Source organism: Onychomys torridus, chromosome 7, assembly GCF_903995425.1.
Source record: "Onychomys torridus chromosome 7, mOncTor1.1, whole genome shotgun sequence".
NCBI lineage: Eukaryota > Metazoa > Chordata > Mammalia > Rodentia > Cricetidae > Onychomys > Onychomys torridus.
The window spans coordinates 97,431,728-97,453,005 of NC_050449.1; the positions used below are offsets into that span (position 1 = coordinate 97,431,728).

Sequence of the window (21,278 nt, forward strand, 5' to 3'; positions counted from 1 at the left end):
ACCAAAGGTGTACAGAGCTTGGCTTACTAGTGTCTTTGTGGCCAGTTGAGGGCCATTGGGATCCTGGTCTTGCCTGGGCTTTCTCACAAATCTAAGCTTCCACTGTAGTGGCCCATCTCTCTGGTCCATCTCTCACTCATCTTTAGTCAAGAAAGCATGTGTGGCGGGGCGGTGGTGGCACACGCCTTTAATCCCAGCACTCAGGAGGCAGAGCCAGGCAGATCTCTGTGAGGTTGAGGCCAGCCTGGGCTATAGAGTGAGATCAGGACAGCACCAAAGCTTCACAGAGAAACCCTGTCTTGAAAAACAAAACAACAAACAAAACAAAACAAAAGGGGAAACCTGTGTGTATTCTCATCATGATGCATGGGTAGAAATGTGCCAGATGACCTCTCAAGTCTAGGCTCAGTATTGACAGAGCATTACATCTGCAGTACTCTGCTGTCCAAAGCAAATCACAAGGCCACCCAACAATCAAATGTGTGGAGAAGGAGCCTTTCTTCCATGGGAGGAGCTGGGGAGGCATTTTGCAAGGGGGGGCATTCATTGGCAGTGGTCAATGGGTCAGTGGGAAGGTGTCTAAGGCAGCAGCCGGCACACAGCTTGTGTGTTGGCATCTCCCTTCCTACGAAAAGAAGCCAAGAGCAGGACCAGACACAGACCTTCCAGGTGCACAGTGATAGGATGCGGCTGCAGAAACACAACAGACAAAATTTTCAATGCGTGCGTGAGCACTGTCTGTTTCGTCAGGCAAGTGTTTTCAAAAGAAATGTTCAAAAGAGTGAAATTACAGGGCTCGCTTTTAGAAAACCCTGGCAATGTGGTGTCTGTCTCTTCTTTCTCTTCTCCTCCAAGAATACCCGCTGGAGTGATAGGACTTCACCTTCTTGTCTCGAGGGGAACAATGCGTTATTTTGGTCTGCCTTTGATCTCCGGTGATTCTCTTTAAAGGCAGTGCTGCTGGGAAAGTGCACAGGAAGCTGAGCTGCAATCAGAAAAATGACTATGTAAAAATGGCTTCCTCTGTCTTTCTGCCCTTATTTCCCTGGGAGTTCCCCCACCCCCCAACTTCCTAATGCATTGGCTGGTAGAGAACCAGCCTGACTGAGAAGGTGGGTTGAGTCTTATTTATCTAGCAGATCTCACCAGTATCATCTGAGTTCTGCCCGAAATTAACTGGAGAGTATATTATTATGTCATTTGCCAAAAAGACATTTGACGGAAGGCTGCCAAGCAGCTAAAGTAAGTTTTTTTTTTTTTTTTTTTACTTTAAAAAGTAGTCAGAAATGATACATTAAATTACATTACCACAATGGTAATTTCACAAAAATGTATTGGAAACCTGAAAATTTGTCAGAACTCTCAGTACAACTACCTGAATGTTATGATCCAAAGGAAACAAGTGAAAAACTTGTGGTCTGTAAAAATAAAAGCTGGGAGCCAGCAAGATGGCTTACTGGGTACAGGCATCACAGTCAAGCCTACACCCAAAGTTCCTTTCCTGGAATCCCCATGATGAAGGGAGAGAACTGGCTCTCAAAGATATCCTCTGACCTCCACATATGCACTGTGGCATGCACTCACCTACCCACACTCAAATATATATATGTAATAATTATTAAAATAAAAGTTGAATTTGTGATATCTTTAGATTTGTGGCAAGGTTTTAAGGATGGCCGGGGGTGTCTCACCTAATCATCACCCATTTCCCCTGTGTTAAGAGATGACATCACCAGGAAAGAGCTGTCGTAGTTAAGTGACTAATGACAGAATCCAGACTCCATGTGAATCTCATCACTATCCCCCTGAACACCCACTCTTTGTTCCCAGTACAGTCTAGGGCATCATGCTGCAGCTAACGACAGTGTCTCCCTGGTAGCCTCTGCCCTATGATGATTTCTCAGTCTTTCCTTGTTTTTAATAATATGGACAGCTTTGAGAAGGGCTGGAGGGTCCTGTTGATAATTTCCTCATGGTTAAACTGGATTATGGACTTTTGGGTGGGGGCCCATAGAGGTTTCTCAGTGAGATCCCAGCAGGGTTGCATAAGGGGGTGACTTGACCACGTGCATGGCTACCAGATATTTGGAAGGGTCTGCATTTGGCTGTGTGGTATGCTTTGATCTAGCAAGGGCGAGGTCTTTTGCCCCATCCCTTGGCATTGTTATAAAAAAAACCCTTTTGAAGAGACAGAAGGGGCTGGTCTGTTTTGATCCAGGTCCTCCTGAAGCCATCCTGTGTTTCTGTCTGTCTCATCTCCACTATCTTTCTATCTACAAATTCCTTAGTCCCCTCTCCTCCTCATAGAAACCCTGTAAAAGGTGGGAGCTGGCCTCCCTCACTTTTGGGGTAAATGTTACAAAGTTGTCCTTCTGGACATTCTTGTTATCGTGTTGGTGGTTCCTGACATAACATGCTTGCCAGCAGCAGCACTTTGTGCAGTACCGAAAAACTGGAACCCAAGGCTTCACCACAGGAGATTGGCTTAGTATGTGCTTTTGCTTTATCTTGTTTTTTTTTTCCCTCAGTTTTTAAAATTAATTAAATGTGTTCATTGACAATTTCACACATATGCATGATGCCTAATGACCACTCTTACCTGCCACGATCTCCCATTTCCCTATTACTTCTGTAGTTCTCCCTCTCCCTTACAAATCTCTTTCTCATGCCCATGTCTATTTGTCTTGTTTTGTGATCTACAGAGCTACCTAGAGCCTTCTATCTGACCATGGGTTGGGGACTATCCTTTGGAGCCTGGATACACAGGGGAAGATAATAATTCTCCTTCTTCTAGATTCTGTCACTTGTCAATAATTCAGCAGTAAGGGGTGGGGCCCATGAGTCCTTCTGCCTTTGGAGACTGATTGTTTACACTGTCAGTTTTGTGCCAACCCCATGCAGGTAACCACAGTCAGAGTTCATAACTGAAATAAATGGCTTATGTAGTCTAGAGTGTGGCATTTCATAGTCCTTTACTCTACCTTCTGGCTAGTACATACTTCCCTCCTCTTTTTCTGCAGTGTTTTCTGAGCGGTGGAGGAGGTGATATCAATGTCTTGTTTAGGACTGAGACCTCAATTGTCACTTATTCCTAGCATCTGAAGCATCCATGAATCTCTGCACTGGCTACCATTCACTGCACTGAGAGGCTTCTCTCATCAATGCTACATCAATTTAGTTAAACAATGTGTATTAGTTCCCTTTCCTATTTTTGTGTCAAATTATCACTACCAAAGCAACATTTAAAATAAAGCATTTCATTGGGCTTCTGGTTTCAGAGGATTAGAGTTTATTATGACAGAGCAAAGGCACTGTGGCAGGAGCAGTTGAGAACTCACATCTTGATCAGCAGGCTGGAGACATAGACCACACTGGAAATGGCAGGAGTCTTTTTGAAACCTCAAAGTCTGCAGTGACACATCTCTTCCAACAAGGCCACACCTCCCAATCCTTCCCAGATAGTCCCACCAACTGGGGTTGTTGTCATTCAAATCACCAAACAGTTACAGTGAGTTCCCCATTTGGGCTTACAACATCAACAGGCTTGGGTTACTAGCTAAGCTTACAAAGCCAGGCATGGGTTCTGTCCCATTAGAGTAGGCCTCAAATCCAATTAGAGGGCAGTTGTGGATCCCACACCACAGTTGTGACACTATTGTATAGGTGGGTACAGCATGCCTAGAAGTTTGGTTTCTTGGGTCCGTAGTATTCACAGCTGGGTAGGACCATTGATCCCCTCCAACCCTTGCCACCTACATGGCACCTCCTGGCACTTTGATAGCTAGTTAGTAGTGAAGGAATTTTCATCTCCATTCCACTTTGCTTTTCTGTATCTTGTAACCAAAGTATAGATAAGAGGATTCAGTCTTACCACTAGTTCTGGTAGCTAGCCAAGGGGGCTGACAAGAGCCTGTATTGTTTTAGGGGCCTCTGGGGTCTCCTCGATCAGCTCCTGTGTCTTACACATGGGACTGGGAATTTTGTTTAGTAACACTCTGCTTCTAAGAGCAGCCTTATCTAGTCACGTGGGGGTGACTCCCTCTATTCTCTTTTGTGTTTTCTTTGGGTTATAAGATAGGTTTCTGTAGAGCTTTTTGATACACCTTTTATTTTGGTTAATTCCCCTCCTACAACTTCATCCTCCCAATTCCCCCACCTCCATCCCTGCTTAAACCTCCCCCTCCAGTGTTCCCCTCTCTATTTCCCCTTTGCCTGTGTTCCACTGTCCACCTTCCACTAGGGAACCTCCCCAGCCATGTTTCTTTTCTAGTTCCATGACTCCCACAGGCACCTCATATCAGACAAACAAAGCTAAGGAGCTGAGGTTAGGACCCACAAATAAGTGTGAGGACTCAGCATTTGTCTTTCTGGTTCTGGGTTACTTCCCTCAGCATATTTTTTCTAGTTTTATCCACTTATCTGTAAATTTCCTTATTTTAATTTTTCCTTGAAGACAAACAGTATTTCCTCCTGTAAATGTACCACATTTTTGTTATCCATTTATCAGTTGATGAACATTTAGGCTGTTTCCATCACTTAGCTATTGTGAGTAAAGTAGCAATGAATGTGGGTGAGCAAGTGTCTCTATAGTAGGATATAGATTTCTTTGAATATATATCGATGAGCTGTAAGTTGGGTCATACGGCAATTTTATTTCTAGTTTTTTGAGAAACCTCTGGACTTATTCCCAAGGTGGCTGTAGTTTTTAGTCCTACTGACAATGTACAAAGTTCACACTTCCTCACACTCACAATAGCATTTGTTGTCATTTGCTTCCTGGAAGACAGATATTCTGACTAGGATGAGAGGGAATGAATCCTAAAGTAGTTTTCATCTGCGTCTTGATGGCTAAGGATGTTGAACATATTTTTAAGTGTTTTGTAGCTATTTGTAATTTTTCTTTGGAAAATATGTTTATTTCTATAATCTATTTTTTTTTTTACCTAAGCCATTTATTTTGTTGGTGTTTAATTCATTTTTAGTTCTTTGTATTTTCTAGAAACTGATCTTTTATCAGATATATGGTTGACACAGAATTGCTCCCATTCTGTGGGCTGCTTATTCACCTTTGCTGTATGGAAGCTCTGCCTCAAAAAACACAGGAAAACTTATACAATCTCTTAATTATAATCCCCTATAAAATCAAAATAAAAAACAGATCACATGTTTCCAAAATATAATGGCACAGGATATACATTAGCATTAAAAAATGTAGGAAGGGAGCCTAGCCAGGAAATACTGGACCAAGGCAAGACTGAAAACCAGCTGGGCAAACTCCAAACTCTGCATCTTCATGTTTGATGTCAAAATGCTCTTCAGATTTCCAACTCCTTTCAGCTTTGTTGACTGCAGCTCACTTCTTTCTCTTAGGCTAGTTCCACTCCCTGTTAGCAGCTTTCTTTGGCAGGCATCCTATGGCATCTTGGGGTCTCCAAGGCAATCCAGGCTTCACCTTCACAGCTTCATGAAATGGCCTCCCTGGGCCTCCATTCAGGGATACCCCAGACACATGCTTGGCCTCAGCAGCTTGCATTAGGCACAGAGGCAAATTCTATAATCTTTTTCTTCTATTCTTGACTTTTAAAGACAGAACTACATGACCAAAGATGTCAAGTTCTGTTGCTTGCTGGGGCTGGAACATGGCCTTGTTCAATTACATCTTCACCAACTTTCTGTTTTCCATAGTTTTCTTCACTGCCTAAGCTCGACTATTCAAGAACTTGCTCTATAAACTAGGCTGGCCTCAAACTCAGAGATCTGCCAGACTCTGCCTTCTGAGTGCTGGAATTAAAGATATGCACCTCCACATCCGTCTCTAAGCTTTTTCAAAATTCCTTTTCACAAGTTGGAAACTTAACTGAGTGTAATCTTGCCCTGAGATCACCACTCCCTTTATTCCATTTTTTAATCTGTTTATTTCCTTGAATACAGGATTTAGCTCCATTCCACTTCCTGGTGCTCATTTTCTCCTCAAATATATTTCCTTGCTCAGCTTGCTTCTTTTCATTATAAATCCTCATTAGAGTTAAAACTAATAACCACATGACAGAGTCTATAGTAGGATGTTTTGAGATTTCTTCTGCCAAAAGAATTAATGCAAATTCTTCACTTTAGCCTCAGGCAGACTTTTCAGACAAGGACAAAAAGCAGTCACATTCTTCACCAAAATATCACAAGGCTGGTCTCTAGGCCCTATACTAACATTCTTCTCTGAAACCCCTTGATCCAGGCACCCATAGTTCAAATCATGCTCATCACTGTATTCCATGATCCTACTAGGATGGCCCATTAATCGGCACTTAAAGCATTCAATTGCTTTCCTGATCCACAGTCCCAAAGTCCGTATTCCTTCAAACAAAAGCATGATCAGGCCTATCACAGGAATACCCCAGTTCCTGGTACCAACTTCTGTCTTAGGGTTTCTATTGCTGTGAAGAGACAACATGACCATGGCAACTCTTATAAAGGAAAACATTTACTTGGGGTGGCTTACATTTTCAAGAGGTTTAGTCCATTATCGTCATGGTACGACATGGTGGCATGAAGGCAGACATGGTGAGAGTCCTACATCTTGCAGGCAACAGGAAATGGTCTCAGACACTGGGCAGTATCTTGAGCATCTATGAGACCCCAAAGCCCACCTCCACAGTGACACACTTCCTCCAATAAGACCACATCTGCTCCAACAAGGCCATACCTCCTAATAGTGCCACTCTCTATGAGATTTTGGGGGCCAATTGCATTCAGACTATCACAGGGTCTCATGTAGCCCAAGCTGACCTTGAATTCACTATATAGCTGAGGATATTCTTGAACTTTTGATCCATCTGCCTCTGCCTCCCGTATAGAGGACTTACAAGTATGCACCACCACAGCTGATTTATGTGGTGATAGGAATCACATCTAGGTCTTCATGCATACTAGCAAGCACTGTGTTCACTTAGCTACATCCACAGACCCACCATATATTTTTGTCATAGCTGTTTATTGAGGTATTTTCTAGATATTCCAAGTTATGGTATCAATTAATGTCTATTTCTCTAAAAGGCAGATTGCAAAGTTGAAGAGGCTTCCCTTAATACTTTAAACTATCTACACATAAATGTAATCTCAGAAACTATTATCTACATCATCTCAACCCTTTGAAGAGAACATTCTCATCTAGAGCCTGCCTTTGACTCCCCTCTGGCCTGCTTCTTGACTCTGGTTTATCCTTCTCTGATGGGAGTCAGTGTCCATTGCCATATAGAAGTTGATTCCATGGGAAGCAGAATACTTCTCCTGAGTGTATCAGTAACCTTTGTGTTCCTGTAACTAAACACTTAAGAAAAGCATCATGAAGGAGGAAGGATGTATATTGGCTCACAGTTTCAGAGGATTTGATTCCCTTCATGGCAATGAAGGAGGATAGAGTAAAGCAGCACATATCATAGTGACCAAAAGGTAAACACAGGAAGGATTCAGGGCAAGATATAGCCCCAAGGACATACTCCAAATGACCTACTCACTTGAAGTAAGCACTGTTTCCTAACTTGCACCACCTCCCAATAATGCCATTATATTACCAATATAATGACCAAGGGATTAATTCATTCACTAGATCAGAGCTCTCATAATCAAATCCTTGCCTCAAACACCTTCAAAGACATGCCCAGAGGCACACTTTACTGATCTCCTAGGTGTTTCTCATTCCAATCAAGCCTACAGGGCTGATCATTGCAAGGGACAACCAGCTCACATCAGAAAATACCTTTCCTCCTGGATAAACCAAGTACTTCTCAAAGGCTTATTCTTCATACTGAGGCCAATGGTGCCTCCTAGATTTATTGTAGAGAAAAAAACGTAACACACATCTGGACAACACATATGAAAGCATTTGTGCTTGAGTATAATGATAGATGCTGGCCAAATCTGAAGAGTCATTAAGAGAACAGATGTGATGGGAATGGTGGATCATATCAGGGAAGGGAGCCTGCTGAGGCAAATTCTGTTCTTCCTTTAAGTCCCTTGTGTGCACATAAGGACACCCTCCTCCATAAATAATCTCATGCATGTTGGTTTCCTGGGCTCACAGCCCACAGCCCTTCTTTACTGATGTCAATGAAAGCTACTGTCTCTGTTGTCTTTGGATGGAATTTAGTTCTAATCAGAGGCTCCTTTGGGTTTTGATTTCTGCGCTATGCCTTCTTTGGAGCTCTGCTATCCTAAAGAATAAGATTGCAAAAAGCACAGGGACAGATAGCCAAACGAATGGAAGCACATGAATTATGAACCAAAGGCTGTGGAGTCCCCAGCTGGATCAGGCCCTCTGCATAAGTGAGACAATTGAATAGCTTGATCTGTTTGGGAGGCACCCAGTCTGTGGGACCAGGATCTGTCCTTAGTGCATGAGCTGGCTGTTTGGAACCTTGGGCTTACACAGGGACACTTTGCTCAGCCTGGAAGGAGGGGGCTGGACCTGCCTGTACTGAATCTATCAGGTTGAATTGAATCCCCAGGGGAGTCTTGGCCCTGGAGGAGATGGGGATGGAGAGGAGGGGATGGGCGGGAGCGGGGAGGACAGGGGAACCCATGGCTGATATATAAAATTAAAACACATAATAATAAAGAAAAAAAGAAAAGAAAAAGAATAAGATAATGTTTTGTGAGTCTTGATATATAAAATGGCGTTTGGTCCAAAGTAGATGCTCAAGCCATCTAATTAATGAAACTAGGAAATTTCCCTAACACTGACACTCACCATATACTTTTTATCCTTCATTCCTCTCTACTCCCTTGATCTGGCATAACTTCCTCATCCACTGTTTTCTAAGCCATTAGGACTGGCTATTGGGGACTTTCCCCACCTCCAGCCTTGCTATTCCTTCTATCTTAAGCTTTTCTTCACTGGCTCACTCTTTTCTTATGGTTCACACTTCAGATGCTGTCTTATTAGAGAGAGCTTTTGGACCATCCTCCATGGACCATTTCCAAATGACTGCTTAGTTCATCGTCACAAGACTTACTTATGTTTATAGATAGTCTTTCCTCCTCAGGGTTCCCAATCCCTTTGTGTCTCTTTGTTTCTTTTTTGTCCCTCTGGATTAATTGATAAGCACCACCTCACCTGTCATTGTATTAATGCAATGATATTATGAAGTCAGGCCTCTGAGAGGTGATTAGGCCACAGTGTCACAAATCCTCTTTTGAAAGATGAAGACTTTTATAAGGGAAGAGGTTTCACACACAGGTCAGTCCTCTTGTTCTTCCTTCTCTTCCATCAGGTGAGGTCATAGCATGCATCCCCTTCCAGGAATACAGCAACAGGTGCCATCTCAGGAACAGCTGGAGTGGACATTCTCTGGATGGCAGACCTGGGCCTTGGTCTTGGACTTCTCAGCCTCCAGAGCTGGAAGGGGTAAATTTATATCATTTATCAATGACTACATCTGGGCTGTTTGATTGTAGCAACAAAATGAACCTAGACATGATGTCTCCTGTCTATAATGCCAGCACATAGGAGACAGACAGGAAGGTTGTCACAAGCCTGAGACCAGCCTGGACCACCCATCCAATGCCAATTCAGCTTGAGCTGCCAAGTTAGACAATGTCCAAGAAAAAAATCTAGGGACAATAGTCAGGGAAAATCAGAATATAATTCTGAGTATTCTAGGTTAACTAAATTTATCTCTGTTGCCTTATGTGCCAGAGGCAACAGAATGGTGTGTTGGGTGCCTCCTGTTGTTTGTGGGGATCAAGGAGTAGAGAAGGGAGGAGATAGATGAAGATGCCTCTGTGTGGCCTTTGGAGGTCTCTATTCTCTTCTTGAGTGAAGCAGGGCTGGGTACTGACTTAGGAGAAATGGTATATGGATCTGTGCTTGTACTGAATGGCCATGGTGACATCTTTGGTCTCAGCTAATTAGTGACACCAGATCCAAAATTTGGCTGAATTCCCAATTCCTGTTATGAGGTTTATACTTTCTGGAATGTCCTCTTTTCACACATTTCTCATATTTTTTTTTTTTTTTTGAGACAGAGTTTCTCTGTGTAGTTTTCCTGCCTGTCCTGGATCTCACTCTGTAGACCAGGCTGGCCTCGAACTCACAGAGATCTGCCTGGCTCTGCCTGCTGAGTGCTGGGATTAAAGGCGTGGCCCACAGCAGCCTCATATGCTTTTAATGTATCAGGGGTGGATTAGATACAGGTAGCTTGATGGAATTGTACATCTGTAGGCCTGAGGGTGTGGTGGCTTTAGAATAAGTCCTCACCAAGGGGCAACTGTAAGTTCCCTTTCCTTGAATCTAGACTGTTTTTAGTGACCACTTGATCTCCAAATACCTAGTTAACCATTTTTATAAAATGTCTTTATAAATGTATTCAGAAAATTTATTACTTGTTTCTTAAACACTTGAGACACTCAACAAACTTCTCAGCAGTAGTACGGGTCATGGAGAACATGGGCTGTTTTTTGCTGTTCTTTGTTTGGGAGGGTCAGTGTTCAGTTTGCTTCCAGTTTCAGGGATTGAACTCACTGCCTTGTGAATGTGAGATGTTATGATTTGGGTTTTGTATGTTCCCCACAGATACATGTATTTGAACAACTGTTCTTCAGCTGACCATGCTGTTTCCAGATACTGTACATTAGGAGGCAGAGTCTAGCTGGAGGAAGTGGGATGCTGAGAGATGGGACCTGAGGGGTGTAGCTAGGCCTTGCTTCCTGTCAACTCTCTATTGTCTGATTCATGGACTTGTGAATAAGTAGCTACCCCAAGCTCCTGCTGCCATGGAGTGGCTCACTGCCATGCCTTCTATACCATGATGGACTCTCTCCCCCCAAATAAGAGCCTAAAGAAATTTGTCCCCTCTTAATCTGCTTCTTATCAAGTATTTAATCACAACCATAAAAAGAGTAACTGATACATGAGGTGGATTCTGTACCACTGAGCAACATTTCAGTTCCCTCTGTCTTTAACATCACCAATCTGCTCTTGGGGAGATTGTGAGTCTAAGTTCTTTAGTGATATTATTTATCTCTGATTTTCTCCATCAATTTTATGTTCCATTTACGTGACTTTCTTATTATGTTAGGATGGGTTCATGAATTAGAGTACATTTGGTTAGCTTTCTTTCTTCTATGTATTGAAAAAGGAAAAAGTTAGTTAATTTGATTTTGAATTTAACCCTTTCTTTCCATCTTTCACACTTGTGTTCTTCAAGTTGCTCTCTGTTCCTATTCCAGGCTTTAGGAATGAGAGCATACCTTCAACTCATATAAAAATTTCCCTCCCTACTCTACCTCTAAAAATAAGAAACACCCAGATTCCCCCAGATTTCCATAGAAAAGCCTTTTGTTTTTTTGTGATTGAGAGTACCTCTGAGTTCTTACAGATATAGATAACCATACTTAAATTATGGTAGAAAAGAGTGAAGTATATTTAAAAAAATGGCACAGCAACTGGACTGAGAGCCTAGAGATGAGCATCCATAAACCAGTATCTAATAGCATGAACTATGGGGGTTTCATTAGGAAATGTGGCAAGGACCCATAGATCTGGATATGGAACTCACACTGGAGCTAACTAGCTGGGCAGCCTTTGCCAGGCTAATTTCACTGAGCCTCAGTTGATGATCAGAGGTATGATATGAGTACTCACTGTGTTGGATTGTCATGAGAGGTCACCATGATAATGTTGTTAAGTCACTTCACCCCAAGTATGTTATTTCACTTTTCTATCCACACCCACCAGCCTCCTTTCCAGGAAAATTCATAGCTGCTCTTCAGCCGAGCGATAAACTAGAAGACATCCATTTTAGCTGCCGCTAATGCCCATCTGCACTCCTTTTGTCTTTTTTGACATTTTGAAATAAGTGCTTCATAATGCTCTCTCATGGTGTACACATTACTTTATCTCCTTTAGCTAAAAAAAAAAAAAAAAAAAAAAAAAAAAAAAAATTGTCTTCAACTCTGACCAAATAAAGGAAACCAGAAAAATAGCCTTGTCTGCCTAAACCCATTAATACAAAGTTGTCTGTGTAATGTTCCGAGGACACATTAATTAGAAATAATATTTGGTGTTAAGGAATAAAAAGCTGAAAATAATGGCTTGAATCAATGGATGGCTTTCTGTTTTCCATAACAAACAAACACACCTGGAGATAATGGTTGTCTTCCTGGTATCAAAAGCCCAGCCTCTTTTTATCTTTCTGCTCAGCCCGCCTTAGCAAATGCTACGCTATGGCCTTATAGTGTCTGACCTGCTTCACTCTGGGTAGAAACAAGAGAAGGGCCAAGGTAGTGAATGTGTGTTTTAGTGGAGCCAGTTATCTCCCTCCCTGCTACAAGGCTCCTCAGCAGTGCCTCGGATCAGCCATCAGCAACAGAACCTCCCACAGTGCTGGCGATGCTCCATGTGGACTCTTCAAGATGTTAGCTACTAGCCACTTAAGACTTCCTGACATTCAATATAGGCTAGGGAAACTAAGGAAATACATTTTAAATTCCATTTAACAAATGCAAATGGGTATATGTGCCTGCTATGTGGAAGAGCACAGGGTTAGTTCTGAGTCACATAACCCACCCACAAACAAGGCTGGAAAATGTAGACTCGGGGGCTGGGAGCATTGTTCCCTTTCACAAAATTGTGATTTTCTTCATTAAAACAAGACAAACAAACAAACTGAAAAAGAGAATTTGACTAGAGGTGGGGCAAACAGCAGTGTCTACAACAGGGGGCCAGATGCATGCTAATGTTCCTTCAGCCCAAAGGAATCAGGTCCTGAGGGCTTATTGCAGACATGTGATGTATCTGGGGAGATTTGTGCCTGGGGGTCCTAAGTCTAGGGGGTCCATTCAAGAACCTTATACTATGTGGAAACTGAGGTTTAGAAAGGTGAGTTTCCCTTCATAGATAATAGAATGACTTGCTAGGAAACAGCAGACTTGATGACTGACCTTTCAAATACCACCCACAGTAAACTGTTAAGTCTCTGCTCATGGCTTTTAAAATTTAGGGAGGAAAAGCTAGAGAGATTTTGATGCCACCTATTGGCAGACACAAGTATCAGGTGCCCCTCCATAGCGTGGCTTGCTACTGAGTATTAGAGGCATCATAGGTCGGTCATATAGCATCCCTGTAATCTGTCTCAGTTTGGAACATGTAATTCAAAATTCATTTGGACCATGAATTCTCCCTTGACTCTTCCTACCTTAGAAAGGCTTCCTTGGAAAAGTCCTTTCTGCTTTCCAGTAACACAATCCACCTCAGGAGTGCATAGAAATACAAAAGGAAAGCATATCCCCCAGTTCTCAAAATTACATGAAGTAGGAAAAAAACACACCTTTGAGCTATAAATAACCCTGGGGTGAGATTCAAGGCTTTTCTTTGATCCACAGTCTCAAAAATAAATCCTGTTATTTACAGCCGTCGCCTTGACTGGTTGAGTGTGTAACCATCCTACAGCTCAAAAGAAAGAAAAAAAGAAAACAGAAATTCCATTTCAAAACAAAATGCTCACCCTGACTCACTCAGGGAAGGAGCCAAGGTTTCTGATGTAGAGCAGTGACTCTGTCTGCTTTTCCCCTTCATCATCTGCCACCCTCAAACATGCCATCAACTGCACTGGGAAGAGTTCACATCCCTTCCCTCTTGTTCTCTGGCTCTCTTCCAGCTGTGGCTTGTCATACTGACGGGTGAGATGTCTTTCATACTGGCATAGGACACAGAGCGGATGCCTCCCCTTATGTTATCAAACAGATCCAGTGAGTGAAGCCACTCAGAACTGGAGGCTCCTTTCAGCTTGGGAATGCTGGTGCCACCGAGTTCAGCAGCTTGACTTTAGATCATCTTAACCATGGCTGTAGAACCTAGCAACACGGAATCCATGAAAAGAAGAGTTGGGAGGAGGTGAGTGGCACAGAGAAAAGATGGGTTAGATTTCATAGTCATTGAGGGGACTTTGACTGGTGGGCAACTTGCTGTGGGAGCAGCGGTGGGGAAGAGAGTTTGTTGGCTGGTTATGAGTTGTTTGCACAGTTGAGCTTCTGATTTCATATGAGAGGTGGGAGTAAGTTCTGCTTATGTGTCCTGCAAAGAGCCTCAGTGTCATGCCTTGAGAGAAAAAAAAAATGCCCTGGCATAAAGCTGCACATGTGTTCTGTGTACTGGCTTGCAGGCAACTGTTTCTAATTAGGGAGCTGAAGCCTGCTGGCAGTCACAAGTTTTGGTGTTGTGTTTACTGTGCATGCCTATGCTTTTAACAAGGGGTAGGGGATAGCTGTATTAGGGTTTTCTCTATTGGTTTGGACTCTGTAACTTCTCCATAGTCCATGGTTAGTTGCTGGGCACCATCAGAACTTGTTTCAAGTAATACTCGGCAAATAACTGAGTCATGGTCTGGTTATCCTAATCACCTAAATCAGGTGGTAGACATGATAAAAATTACTTGGGAAGGCTGCTATAAAAATTAAATGATCTGATAAGGAGAACTGCCTAGCAGACTACTGGAAATAGCATGTGTTCAGCACATTGTAACTGCCTTTCTCTTGCCTATAAAATAAGAGGTTTGTGTTAAATGGCCTATAAGATATTAAAAACATTTTTTAACTTAATAATTGTGTATTGGCTGTCTGCTAAGTGGAGACACTCCCCTAGGCTTTGTGGTTCTAATCATGAATGAGTTAACAGAGATGATCACTTTGGTAGAATTTCAATGTTAGAGTTCATAGTCTATATGCAAGGAAAACAAATCAGGCCTTTCTTTTCTTTATTTCCTCTCTGCAAATTTAGCCCAACACAGACTTCATCTCTAAGGTTACAGGCTACTGAATACAATATAGGAAGGACTGGCAGGCATGTTGCTGACTTTACTTTCCCAGAACCCATCCTCCTTCGGTTAGTAAGAAACCCTGAGTATTCCTGGGAGGTGAGTCCTTTCAGTGCAGTGATGTGTGACTCAGATGAAGCTCCACTTGATTTCCAGTAGTGCTGTGAGCATATTTCATGCTCCACACACTGGGACCAGTCTTTTACTATAACCTCACATGCCAATGCCCCAATGACTAGCTTGTGCATAATAACATGACCCATGTGTTTTCAGTCAAGGCAAACCGTAGGCTCCGTGTGCACCCAGGTTCTCTCAATGTTGCCTTTCTAGCCCTGTGACTAATATGCCATCTTGGAGTGGCTTGTGAGGTGAATGGAGGAAGGAAAATGTTGATTTTTTTTTTCTGGAAGCTGTTTCTTCTCAAAGATCTTCCCATTTGCCTTCTGGAATCATCTATGAGGCCCCTTTGCCTTGTCCTGTCATTTTTCCTTCTGTGGACCTTGAAACTGAGAACCGTGCAGTGGTGTAAAGTGATAAGCAAGCCCTTTACCCAAAGAGAGACCTTGGTGTGTAGTGCTTCAGCAAACAGGGAGGGCGACCCCTTTCTCCCTCGCCTTGTGTGCTTGCCCATCATTTCTAACCCCCATGTTATCCTCAAGTCCAGAGAGAGCATTTTCTTCATTTTACTTGATGGATTCTAAAGTCTAATTTGATTCTGATTATGGCAATATGCAGGGAGGTTTTGGTTGTCTAGTTTATCTGCTTCTTCAGAGACAAATGAAAACAGCCTGGTGTGCCTCTTCATCGTTCATTTGCCTGAACTTGACTTTGCATACATTTGGAACAGAAAAGTCATCATCTCCAAACTGCTTCATAAGGACAAGAGATGCTGCTCAGTGGCACTACAAAGCAAAACAACAAGCCAGCCCTATTTGTGTGTAAATGCTTCATATTGTGCTCAAAGTGCTTTATAATATGTAGTAGTAGTTACTCCTTAAATAAGACCTATCATTGTGCTTTGGGCCTTTTGAGACAGCCTCTCTGTCCCAAGCTGGCTTCAAACTCCTGTGTAGTTCAGGGTAACTTTGACCTTCTGAGCCTTCTGCCTCCACCTCCCAAATGCTGGGGTTGCAGGAATGCAGTGCCGAGCCTACCTTTGTACAACACTGGCACTTGAACACAGAGCCCCCTGTGTGGAGGCCAGCACTCTACCAACTGAGCTACAACCCCAGCCATAGGTCAGATTTTAAACATACATCCTTTAAGCATTTCTCTGTTGGTGAGGTTTTGTATTCATCAAAACATTCTGAGGTGAAGAGAAGACTAGCTGTCCATTTATTCATGCCTTTATTGACATGTAGATACCAAAATAAGTGTGCAACGTCACCCCCACTTTTAGTGACAGTTGAGCCGGTCAAGAAGTTTCCTTGAATGCGAGCAAAAAAGTATAGCTCCTAGTCTCTTCCCTCTGCTCCAGTAATTTCACTGCATTTTCATGGAATAAGGAAAAATGGATCATGTGCCTCCCAGGAGCAAGTCAGAGTTGCAAAGCTGAGGTGGGACTCAGGGTTGAGGGCGCGGCAGGACCATGGAGAGCGCCAGGGCTGAGCTCAGGGCGGGGCGTCGCTGAGTCCTTAGAATCCCCCCAGGGGGCGCTCGAGAGGAGGCTTAGGAACTAGTATCTTGCCGGGCTGCTGGGCGCAAGGGTTTCGTCAGAAGGTGGAAATCTCAGTGAGAAGCTGCCATCTCCCACTCTCATCCCTCTCCCTTCCTCCTTTCCTTCCTTCCTCACTCCTCTGCTCCCTCCCTCCTTCCCCAGTTCCTTCCTCTTTACTCTGCGAGTTTCCGAGCCTGGCAGCTCCCTTCACGCTGTTCACCTCTTCCCCTGCCCCCATCCCCAAGAATGGAGTCGGGGTTTCCAGAGCGACCAAACTCTCCTCCCAGCATCTTTATCCTCCTCGGCTGTTGCTAAACTGGCCCCAGAGGACCAAAGAGGGAGGAGGGAAGCCCGACCCTCCTAAGACCTCTTTACAACTACATCACCCAGGACCTCCACTCCAAAGGCGGATTTTGCATCCTGGGGGCGGGACCAATCTGTCCCGGGCCGAATTCTCTTTCTAGTCTCCGAGGCTGGCACACCCAGGTGAGTAGATGCCAACTCTGAGCCCCGTGTTCTTGCAAACTCGTCAGGGCTGCTGCCTAGCCAGACCAACTTTTGAGAAGCACTGGGTTTTCGCCCAGCCTGGCTTGTTGGTCGTTGCTGTTGTTCTGAACAGCGGCAGGAACAGCAGTCCTTCTTAAAGGCAAAAAAACTTTCAGCCATATATCCCTGCTTTCTCACATAACTCCACTCTCCCAGGTAGAGTGGAGGGAGGCCTCAGGCGGGACCACAGCACCTTGATGAGGTCGGGCTGGGGAAGTCCTCCTGGCCTGGCGGGGAGGATTATTGTTGTTTTAGAGATGGGAAGGGGGAGGGGACCAGAGTCCAGGCTGAAGTTGCTGCTTCCTATCTGACAGAAAGAAAGGAAGAAAGGTGTGGGACATCGTAATGTTAGCCGATGGCTCGACTTCCTGCTGCTTGGATGCAGCGTCTCTATATTCTTACCAAGAGGTCCTAATAATAGTTAACTGCGTCCATGACCCTCAGGCGTACAACTAACCCATGGGCTTGCTGGTGGGTGTCTTTATTTGGCTCAGTCTCCAGCATTTTTTCTTTCTTTTTGTTAAATACAATAGCAAGGTGGTAAAGAGGAACCAGAAGCTCTGGAAAACAGTTCTGACTAGATGGTGGTACTTGGTGGTATCTCAGACACCCAAGAATTGCTAGGACTGACCCGGGGAGGCGGGGTCGGTTAGAAAGTGGTCCACACCGAATTGAGTTGAACAGCATCTGGTGGGAGCAGGCAGAACCCAAGGAATCTTCTTAGGAATATGCACTTTCTCTTTCTCTTAGGGTAAGTAGGCTTTGAGATTCCCAGTCTCATTCTGCCTTCCAGATTCTATCTGAGGGGAGAGAGGGGGGCTTGCGGGGGGGGGGGGGACGGGACTGTAGAGATGATGTAAGGGCAGGGATTTAGGGAGGATTACCTGTGAAAATTCAGTGAGGTGGAGGCAGGAAATGAGGGCCCAAGCCCAAGAGGTCTAGTGGGGGTGGGATGGAAGAGGGCACAGAGCCCTGGGGAAGTTTGTAGGAGAGGTACAGTCTCCTCCAGCCCCCTTGCTGTGGACCAACCAGTTCCTAGAATCTCCCTGCCCCTGGAACTGAAATGTTTCAGCAGTTCCCACTTTATCTCTGAAACTCTGCAGACCAAACCAAGTGCTTCATCTTATTACTGTTTTGCAAGGATTTTCCAAGCATTGCTCTGGTTTCTCATGGCTCACTTGTATTTCTGTTTCCTGAAGAGCATTTTGTTCTGTTCCAGAGTCCTTAAGTGTTCTTAACTGGAGAGCTATCAATGTTCTTAAACTGAGATTGAACCCCATCTTTATTTAAACAAAACCCCCAAACTAACTTAGCTCCAAACAGAACCCTCCCTAATCCTAACCTCGGCTCACTCCTTCTTCACAGTCTCTAATTTTAAAGGCATTTGTGGTTTTTTTTTTTTAACTTTATATCAAAGCAATTTAAGCCCACCCCTTCAAACTTCATTTTCAATGTAGGTTGGTATGTTTGCATCCATGGCATTCCTTTATAGTTCACAGTAACGGGCTAAACTTCTTAGCCATAGTTGCTTAAAAGCCAGCAGGAAAGAGACAACTTTATTTGAAGCCTTTCAAGTTTAGGAAGACCACATTTCTTAGCAGAAGCTAAGACAGGATTCACATGGGTTTTTCTGTAATTAGATAACTTCTGACATTCCCATTTGCCTCCCTGAACTGCCCCTGGGTTGAACTCATTTGATTTCCCTGTCTAGTATTAAAGAGGGGGCTGACAAAAGTCCCAAAGTCCACCCAGCAGGTCAGGGCTCTGAGCTGAGCTGCTTAAAGTTCCGTGTACACACACACACACACACACACAGAGAGAGAGAGAGAGAGAGAGAGAGAGAGAGAGAGAGAGAGAGAGAGAGAGAGAGAGAGAGAGAGAGAGAAATAGAGAAATAGAGAAAGGTTGGGAAATACAGGACACCTGTGTGTGTTAGGCCAAACTTTCCCCATTTTCTTTTGATGGAAAGATTCTGACAGTTTCACAGGTTCAAATTCAAACCATGTCAGAAGGAGGTGATTCCCCTTGTGCATTGCATTATATAAAAGATCTGTCGGTCCATAGTGGGAGAGGATGCTGAAGCCTGGACAGTTGCCAACAGCTGTATGAACAAAGCTGCCTATGTTGAAACCAAAACTCCACAGGCATGGTCCCACAGCCATCAAATTCACACTTTTCCTGAGTGGTCACCCTGGTTTTTACTCTCCCAATACAGGCCTTGCATAGGCTCTGGGGGAATAGATAGCTTCTCAGCTCCCAAGAAGAACTTCACTAGAACTTATAAATGTTTACTTTAGAACAGCTGTCTGAGATTCCTGAGTTGCTTCTTAGTTGTTTAAAAAAAAAAAAAAAAAAAAAAAAGATGACTTCCTGTTTATCTCCAGGTGTAGCGAGGTGACATTTTGTTTAAATTATCAGCTCCTTCTTAAGGGGACCCTGCCTTTACAGGTTTTGGATTAAAAGATGTCTTGTTGTAAAGGCTTTCTTCATCTGCATGTGGAATTTTAATGAAAAGTACTATTGTAGTTAATGGAAACAAAGATGGTATCTGTTTCCAAAGTTTTTTTTTTTTTTTTTTTTTTTTTTTTTTTTTTTTTTTGTGTGTGTGTGTGTGTGTGTGAGAGAGAGAGAGGGGGGGGAGGATTTCAAAAATCTAATTGTTTGAGTCCATTATTATGAGTGAAAAACCTTCAACTTACCTGACTGTAAGGAATAATCACAGGAGAAAACTGGGTCAGTGTTGAAATCTTTCTTCACATCTCTATTAGAAGTTATCTTTCAGGACTCAGCTGAATGTATTTACAAGCTTTGCACCATGACTGCCCTTGGTGCCTGAAAGATTAGGCCCACCTTTACTCACATAGGAAGAGTTTTGCAATTTTGGAGGGGTTTGCATCCAGAACAGAGATGGAGAAGCACATTCTGAGGATATCCACCCGGCTGATGGGATTCGAGTTTTCTAGTTGGGAAAAATCATGTGAAGATTCTTTGCATTTTAAAAAATGTGGTCAGATTTGTATTTCTTGGATCTTGAGGAAGAAAAAGGAAGTAAATTTATCTCCTTTATTTGATCTTTCCATTTTTGTCTTGTTAATATTTTAAAACAAAACAAACAAACCCCTTTGGATCCATGGCAGTAACCCAAGTCACATTCCCTTGGCAACGGTAGTGACACACTGGAGTTATGAAATAGCAAGACAGGAAATTTTAAATGCATTCAAAATAAAATGCCACCCAGTTCAGGATTGTACTCTGGTGCATTAAAATTGACCCCCCAATACTCAGTAAGAGTTGTTCTTTACAGATCAAACACAGATAGTCAAGATTGGTCTTTATCTTTTTAGAATCCTCTCTCTCTCTCTCTCTCTCTCTCTCTCTCTCTCTCTCGGAAGCATGTCAAGAAAATAATCTAGCTTAGTATTTCAAATCCATTCTCAGGGTTGGGCATATAGAGGTTGGCATTAAGTTTAAAACCAAACTCAATAAATGGGTCAGAGTCAGGTATGTGGTCTCTCCTATGGCATTTGAGCTAGGCAGTCTACAGTAAGGACTCAATTGGCTTCCAGCTCACCCAGTGAACATCTGCTAATGCTTGTGTCTACAAACACAGTAGTGATGATATGAGTTCTCAGCCTTTTCTGTACTAGGAATATCATTTCTAAGGGAATTCTTTTTTATGAATTAATATAATATGTCACATAACATACTTTATATATCATATGTCATATAACATATTTCCCTGAGTTGGTAATCCCAATAAGTCTTTTATATGTCTGCTGAGTTCTTTGGAAGCCTCCAAATGACCACAAGCTGTTAGGTCAGTATGTACTGAAGGCCTTGGAGCTGGTCTTGAAAAGAAAGAGAGAATAGGTGATAGCATGCCTTTTTCTAGTTTCTGTGATTTTACTGTGCCCAGGGTGCTGGAGCTCACTGAAGCTCAGTGGTGGATTCACTTCTAAATAGCAAAGAACAACTTAGCGTCATGGATCTATGACTCTCCAGACTGGATAAGTCTGAGAATAATCTACTGATTCTGCCTAGTGGGACAGATGTGGAAATGAAAACCCAGGGAACTGACTTGTTCAAGGCCAGGAGACTTGCCTGACAACCTTCTTGATTACTCCTTCTGTAATGAGGCTCCAGTTCCCTGCAGGCCATCACTGCGATGGCGCCAATCCCTGGCGCCATGTATACTGACCAGCCCTGTGGAGTATGAGTTGGAGATGGTGGGAGGAACCCCCACCTCCACTGGGGTGTTTAAAGAAACAGAA

General features: G+C 43.3%; 1 protein-coding gene across 2 annotated transcripts in view; it reads left to right on the plus strand.

Annotated features, from left to right (window-relative positions):
• The first annotated feature begins 13,564 nt into the window (after positions 1-13,564).
• Positions 13,565-21,278, plus strand: part of Cpne4 (copine 4) — a 477,370-nt gene continuing 469,656 nt past the window's right edge. Inside the window, exon 1 of one of the 2 annotated variants that reach the window (XM_036193242.1) lies at positions 13,565-13,885. In XM_036193242.1, the coding sequence (XP_036049135.1) occupies positions 13,833-13,885 (53 nt within the window). In that variant the 5' untranslated portion in view covers positions 13,565-13,832. Of the gene's footprint in view, positions 13,886-16,473; positions 16,948-21,278 lie in introns of those variants that run through there. The other variant, XM_036193244.1, reaches the window with a different exon arrangement.